The following is a 7,962-nucleotide window of genomic DNA, read 5'->3' as shown; positions in this document are numbered from 1 at the left end:
CTATCTTTAACCTAATTACAACAAAAGAAGCATTACTATAGGACTTAAAACATAGTCTCTTAAAACATAATTTCATTTTATTTATTTATTTATTTTGAAATCAATAAAGTCATAGTCTATTTTTATCTAAGGCTATTACTTTTCCACCTTATAAGTTTCTCGTGCGTCCTATTCGGATTCCAAAATCCGAAATGTTTCAACATGTTTTTGGAGGTTTTTAATGCCGACCGGATTCTATAATCCAAACTGCATAGGATGCGCGAGAAACTCATAACGTGGAAAAAGAAGTCGTCTTTATTCAATCTTTCATCCATGGATCTCAAATAAGACTTGGCCCAAACTCATAGCCCACGCAGCAAAGCCCACAAGCGAAGCAGTTGCACCAGCTGCAGGAGGCACTCGTCTCTTTGCTCTCTCTCTCTCTCTCTCTCTCTCTCTCTTCTTTCTTCTTTCTGTGTAGAAAGAGAGAAAAACATCGCCGCCGTGTGTTTCATCCACTCGATGCGCATGCGGTGGTTCCTTCCAAACCCTATCAAAACCCTTCCAATCATCCGTTCTTCAATCTCATTTCGAACCTTCGTTCCTTTCAATTCAAGATCGTTCCATAGAAACCGAATCCATATGGCAGCAATTCACAATCACAGTGAAGCTGGACTTGCGAAGCGTTTCTGGATCAAGTTCAACCGTGAATCCATCTTCTCTATGTACACTCCTTTTGTTATCTCTTTAGCTTCCGGTAACTTGAAGATCGATTCTTTCCGCCATTACATCGCTCAAGATGTTCATTTTCTTCGCGCTTTTGTTCAAGCGTAAGTTGATTTCATTATTCTTGATTATTATTTAATATTCTTCATTATCGCTAATCAAGTTTTGGTTGCTGAGAAAGTTCACATAGATGATTAAGTTGTGTTTGATTTTGATCTTTGTAGACAATTATGTAGTTTATTTTAGAATTAGTGTTGTTAAATAGCTGTTATAGCGTTGCGGAATTTGAACAAATTGCTATTGTTGTGCAATACACTATTTAATACAAAATATCAAAGTGCGTCAAGGATTTTGCGATTTCGGCTGTTAAGAATACTGCGTTACAATTTGCGGTCATTGTGATGTTATTTAATCAAAATAATTAAGAAATCTTATTAAAATTAGTTATATTATCATATAATCTCCGAAGCATGGGTACTTGTAAAATGGTGAATTACGCATACGGTACTAGTGATGCACTGATACTCCATTTTTATGAAAATATAGTATTGTTCGTGCATTTGAGTTTTTTTTGTTGTTGTAGCCAACTCTAGTTTTCGACTTTTTAAACTTTTATCGTGATGTTTGTTGTAAATTGAAGAATTCAGCTCTCATGTTATATTATATAACAAAACTCATGATTTTATTGACGTGCTCCATACTGTAATATTTTAAAAATTGTTGTATTCTCGTACCGGTACCCGTATTGTACCGGGTACTGTACCCGTACCTATGTAACATAGCATATAATGTATAATAACTTAACTTCTCACTGTTTCTTCATAATTCCATAATGTAATTCTTTCAATAATTTTGTTTCTTCTATAAATCAAATTAATCACTAATAAATTTAGGTTTTAATGTTTTTAGAAGAGAAAAGAGCATAAAAAACCAAATGAGACAATAAATTTATTCCCTACCTGTTGCTTGTGATTTTTGTTCACTGTCTTAAAACGGAGAAAAACGGTATCGGCCTACCTATACCCTTTTGTTGTGGCCGATTTTGCAGTAACGAACTGTTTTTCAAAACCTTTTAAAATATTTTCAAACAATGGATATAGTGGCGCCATAGGTGTTGCGTAGCGGAATTTGTTGACAACACTAATTAGAATATGGTTGTTGTCTTGGATGGTGGAGCTGAATTAATGCGATTTTTAAGTAAGTGCAACTGAACTTGTGGATTTTAGAAATGAGTGCATCTAAAAGTTCATGTGTATGAAATTTTATTTTATGTCTGTTTTCTTTTCTTCTGTTTGTCAGTTTTCTCAGTAACCAAAACTGGAGAGTTTGATTATTTGGTGAAACTGTATGTACATTTTATTGAGGTGAGTTTTGGTCTTTAAAATCTAGAACACCGTGCAAGACCTACCCATCTCCCTTGCACTACTTTTTCTGTCCTTTTTTAAGAAAGGAAGAAACTATTGAAAGTTTATGGTAAGTAATTTGGTTGTTTAAGTTTATTCATTGAATTTCTATGATTTCATAGGTATGAGTCGGCAGAAGACTGTGCTGATGACGATGACGATAAGCTTGGACTCTCTCAGTTGAGGAAGAATGTTTTAGAGGAGCTGAAGATGCATGACTCACTGGTAAAGGTAAGGTATTTTTCCCGGTAACATGGGCCTTAATTGGGGCAGGTTTTTTTTTTTATCTTGTTATAATTCTGCTACTTTTGTTTGTGAATTGTGACTTGTGTTATAAAGTATTTAAGGGGAAGAAGGCTGTTGTCATAATTTTCAACTTGTGAATGGGACTGGTCCCAAATACTTAATGGTTGCATACTAACAGTAAAGGAGATATATTGCCTTCTAAATGCTGATTGGACTCCTTTTCAATTTTTGAAAAACTTGAAACAATTTGTGCATAATAGTGAAGTTTTATGTGGTTGGAGTATGACCCTGAGGGACATCCTTTCCGATGGGGAACAAGAACTTATAATTTATTTATCGAGAGGAAAATTGGGTTTTTTCTAAATCCCATTTGTTGTTTTTTTCGTTTATTGTGTTGATTCCATGTTTATGTTTAAGTTGATATTTACAGTTTAAATGAACAAAATGTCTCATCTTATGCTTGCTTCATGAAATTTTGTAACAGTCAACATGTGCTTTACATGCTTGTAGTTTTCTCCCCTTTTCACTCATACAGCCTATGTTATTGTGGTTTTATGTTAATGGTGTATAGGAATGGGGATTGGACCTTGCCAAAGAGCACAGTATTAACTCAGCAACAGTTAAGTATACAGACTTTCTGTTGGCTACTGCTTCTGGGAAGATTGAAGGACTGAAAAGTTCTGGTAAACTTGCAACACCATTTGAGAAAACCAAAATTGCTGCTTATACTTTAGGTGCCATGACTCCTTGCATGAGGCTGTATGCCTTTCTTGGTAAAAAGTTCAAGGAACTTCCAGACCTCGAAGAAAGTACTCACCCGTATTGCAAGTGGATCGACAACTATTCCTCTGATGGTTTCCAGGTTTGTCATGTTGACAGTAGGGCCATACCATATAGCCTTTGTGGTTGCTTTGATACTATTTTGAGCCTTGATCAAATATACATTTAATCATGGAATTCTTGTGCCCCAGCTACTCAGTTATTCTTATATTTGAATTTAGGCTTCTGCTCTGCAAACCGAAGAATTGCTCGACAAACTAAGTGTCTCTTTAACTGGCGAAGAACTCGATGTCATTGAAAAGCTTTATTACCAGGCAATGAAGCTTGAAATAGACTTCTTCAATGCTCAACCACTCTTTCAGCCAACTATAGCACCCTTGACTAAAGGACATAACCCTGAAGAAGATCGTCTCGTGATTTTTTCCGATTTTGATTTAACATGCACTGTTGTTGATTCATCTGCCATCTTGGCAGAAATTGCTATAGTGACAGCACCAAAATCCGACAATCAGCCTGAAGATCAAATAGCTCGAATGTTGTCTTCTGACCTCAGGAACACATGGGGTTCTCTATCCAAACAGTATACAGAGGAGTATGAGCAATGTATAGAAAGCATTATGCCTGCCAATAAATGTATGATGATTCTCTGCATTCTTTCTACTATGGTCTTAACTGCTTTACAAAGAATATGTTTAGCTTATATTTTGTTAATTTGCTTTGACCTTGTGTGATTTGCAGTGGAAAATTTTGATTATAAAGAACTGTCTACAGCACTTGAGCAACTTTCAAAGTTCGAGAACTCAGCAAATAATAGGGTTGTTGAGTCAGGGGTTCTTAAGGGTATAAATATAGAAGATGTAAAGCGCGCTGGAGAGCGTTTGATTCTTCAGGATGGTTGCACTGACTTTTTTAAGAGAGTTGTAAAGAATAAAAATTTGAATGCCAATGTGCATGTTCTTTCATACTGCTGGTGTGGTGACCTCATTAGGTCTGCTTTCTCTTCAGGTACATATTTCTTACCATGAGATGTGATTTAGTTCTCTCTGATGATAGTAGTATTATAAATGTTCATTTTCAATGTTAGTTTGCGGAATCAAATAATAAGATACTTCTATCTGAATCAATTGTGTCCATTTCGCACTCTGGGAGACAGGAGTCATCCTAGTCTTGGTGGGTGTATAAAATAGCCTATTTAGGACTTGGATTGTTGGTGAACATGAGTCTCCTTTCATCTCGGAGCTTTTCATGTGATGTTTTTTGAAGTTTTGGTTGGAATAAGGCAACTAATTCTGATGTGACCATATTGAGTTTTTTTATCCTTCAATTTGTTAGGGATAGGCTCTTAAGTTGTTTCTACTCTGCCAATAGTTATATGAAATTTTTGTTAGTGTGATGCAAAGCAATTGGGGAAATTATTTTTGATATTTGAGCCACCATGAGTTCTTCATTCGTGTTTGTCTAGCCCTTTTTGAGTTACCTGCTTTTAGCATATCTGTGATTCCTAGCATATCTTGGGTTGGCCAAATCTTCGCTGTTAAACGGATTGAAGTTGGCAGCTGATATATTTAGTTTCCTATTGTCTTATAAATTTATTTTCCTAATTTTTGGCCAGCTGATTTAATTGAGATGGATGTTCATGCTAACGAGTTCAGTTATGACGGATCTGTTTCTACCGGTGACATTGTTAAGAAGGTGGAGTCTCCCATTGACAAGGTCCAGGCTTTTCGTAATATATTGGAAAATTGCAACGATGACAAGAAAAAATTAACTGTTTACATTGGAGACTCGGTGGGTGATTTACTTTGTCTACTTGAAGCAGATGTAGGAATTGTGATTGGTTCAAGTTCAAGCCTTAGAACCATAGGGACACAATTTGGTGTTTCATTTGTCCCATTGTTTTCTGGCTTGGTTAAGAAACAGAAAGAATACAACAAAGAAAGCTCTTCCAATTGGAAGGGTTTATCTGGCATTCTTTACACAGTCTCTAGTTGGGCTGAAGTGCATGCTTTTGTTTTGGGTTGCTAGTGTTATTTTGTGTCTCATGCGCCCAAATTCATGCTAGGCTAAAAAAAAAGAAACATATATATAGTGCAATACAAATACACAAGCAGGTGGCTAATTTTATAAGCGGCCACAGATTGCCTGCTGTCTCTCTTATTTCTCTTTCAGGATGTTGCAATTCAGAGACATGGTGCCATTCTGATTTCTCTAGTGGTTCTTCGAAGCATCTGGTTGCTAGTTATTATTGATATCATCTGTCTCCTCCAATCATGCCAGGAATGAGAAATTTCAGACAGAAATCTTTCAAATGCTTGTTAGATCAGGACACAATTCAGACTTTGAAGTGTTGTACTGGTATTTAGTAGGCTACTGCTGTTCCATAATTTTAAGGATTCAGCAGAGAGATCCTGTGTATTTTTTAGTTGACTCCTTGAAATTCATATGCATAAATGTTCATTTTTTAGCAGCTTCATTATAGATTAATGGTTTTTTTTTTTTTTTTTTTTTTTTTTTATCAATTCCAGTAGATTATGGGACTTTTTTAGATATGTGAAGTTTCAGACCGGCTGAGTGACTTACGTATGTTCTAAACATTTCAGTACCTTAGGAAGTCATTCCTGATTAATTGTATGGTATGGTGAGAAACTAAAAGAAGGGTTGAAATTGGTATAAAGCAGTATTGTAAAATAGCTGCAATGGTGGCGCTATACCGTACTGGAGTCGAACAAATAACTATTGTTTCACGCGTTGTAATGTAGCATAGTGAAATTTGAACTGCTATTTTCTGTGATTTGTAAATGAGAATACAGGTATAAGCGATGGAATGTGCAACAAAATCTACCATAATATTCATTAAATGTGCAACAAAATCCATTGTTTATATTTTTTTGGGTGTTTAGTGGATTTGCCAATCCCTTCAAATTTTGAGCAGGTAATGATATTTATATTCTGAACGTTTAGACTGGTGGGTGAGAGAGAGCTTTTATTGTTTTGACATGTATTGTTTGATTTGTAATGTTGTTAAATAAAAATAAAAATCAATTAAACAGTTTAAAAGCTATTACCGAATAAGATATCGAATTAAATACTCTTCAGCAATGTTAATATGTTTTTTTGAAGCAATGTTAATATGTTATTTAGCAGGAAAAGTTAACGAAATTGAGTAAGAAAAGAATACACAATTATATAGATAGATAAGGTCCAAGATTAGGGTACCGTTTGGCCTAACTTATTTATAGCATAAAAGCTCCTTTAAATATAGTTAAAGTTTTATTTCAAAATATTTTTTACATTAAAGTGTTTGATAATATTTTCAAATAAAATCAATTTATTTTTAGAAAGCTCTTATTTTATTTGTAAATTATAATCAATAAATACTTTTAAAATGAAAAATAAAATTAAAAATTTTATATTTTAAGACGTGATGCATGCAAAAGTAAGTTTCATCTCCTTCTTAAAGTTCTTTTTCCTTGTTTTTCTTCTATATAAAAAAGCCACTTTTTAATTAAGGAGCTTTGTCTAAATTATGTTTGGCCTAACTTTTTCTTCTAATGAGATGATAAGCCCCTCAAAAGTTGGGCCAAACGCACCCGGTATGCCCATATTTGGTCGCTGGTTTTTCGATGGTTAAGCATATTTTCGGCGCTTCCGGTGTGTTATTGATCATCTTATTCAATTTGGTTGTTTAGGAGGAGTTCTTTAAAAAGATCCGTTTTTATTTTCAATTGAATTGGATGACATGTGATTGATTTTATTTAGAAGGAAATAAATTCTCGTATCTTTCAACATAGAGTTTTAAGTTTTTTTAGTGGTTGAAAAAGAAAATGCGAATTTAGCTTTTGATAAGAAAACAAATATAAGTGCACAACCCACTTATATAAGCTCAGCAAAATCATACTATTTTCTGTAACTTTTATGACAAGCTTTTCATTGTTAATTTTTTCTCCTTGTAACTATTAGAAAATTATTTTCTTCTTCCTTGTAAAATAGTTCCTCTCTATCTCTTAAAATGCACAAGAACATCATCATAGTTATGATAAGAAATGTGAACACTGAACTTGGATTTTAGCTTAATAATAAGTTCAATAAATATTCTATATACTTCTTTCCGAAGCAATTATTGGTCCTACTTTGAATGGAATTTCGTTTTCAACTACATGGAGCCAACCAGAATCGTGTTTAATTGCTTGTTTGAATGAGGAGCAAAAGCATGCTGTTAAAGCATATGTAATGTAAACATTATTTATTCTCCAAAACTTGATTATGTTTTTTTCTTCCACCTTATGTTAAAATCATTGACGAGGATGTAACATGGGTTGTTGTCCGTACTTGTTTTGTTGTTGTACGTATGTTGTCCATTACCAGTCGCACTAATGGTGCATCTTGTTTGTGATGACTTTAATTTAGGTATGTGATTTTATATTTACACGTGTTGAGTGCTCAATAATTCAGTTGAAGATGACCAGCAATTAGCATTTAGCACTAGGCTTACAAAAGAGGAAGAGGAAATTGGAATTTAAGGATATCGCATACACATTTTATTAATTTTTAAAATGAAAAATAGATATTTATTTGTTTAGAAATTGTACATACTATTACTTCCTCTCAATTCTGTTAAATGATACACATCCTCTCACCAGAGAAAGGAGGACCGTATCCTTAACAAAATTGCTAAAATGTGTGTCAATTAAACATAGACTAAACTACACCAAAGATTCTTGAAAAAAAAAAACAACTGAGCAATAATTTCGTAGCACAATCCATTGTGATCCCAACTGAGCAATAATTTTGTATTATATTTGGATAGGAGTATGAAATGATAGTTTGT

General features: G+C 34.0%; 1 protein-coding gene across 1 annotated transcript; it reads left to right on the top strand.

Moving 5' to 3' along the window:
- The first annotated feature begins 354 nt into the window (after positions 1 to 354).
- On the top strand, positions 355 to 5,612 carry LOC146957079 (heme oxygenase-like, multi-helical). The gene is made up of 6 exons (XM_085733680.1): positions 355 to 809; positions 2,231 to 2,339; positions 2,926 to 3,216; positions 3,356 to 3,767; positions 3,873 to 4,139; positions 4,747 to 5,612. Exons 1-6 carry the CDS (start codon positions 502 to 504, stop codon positions 5,157 to 5,159), a joined length of 1,800 nt encoding a protein of 599 aa, XP_085589806.1. The 5' UTR covers positions 355 to 501; the 3' UTR covers positions 5,160 to 5,612.
- Positions 5,613 to 7,962: the final 2,350 nt, after the last annotated feature.

Source organism: Medicago sativa, chromosome 1, assembly GCF_051527215.1.
Source record: "Medicago sativa cultivar Bolivia chromosome 1, Bolivia_mono, whole genome shotgun sequence".
NCBI lineage: Eukaryota > Viridiplantae > Streptophyta > Magnoliopsida > Fabales > Fabaceae > Medicago > Medicago sativa.
This window is presented reverse-complemented; position numbering and strand designations above follow the sequence as displayed.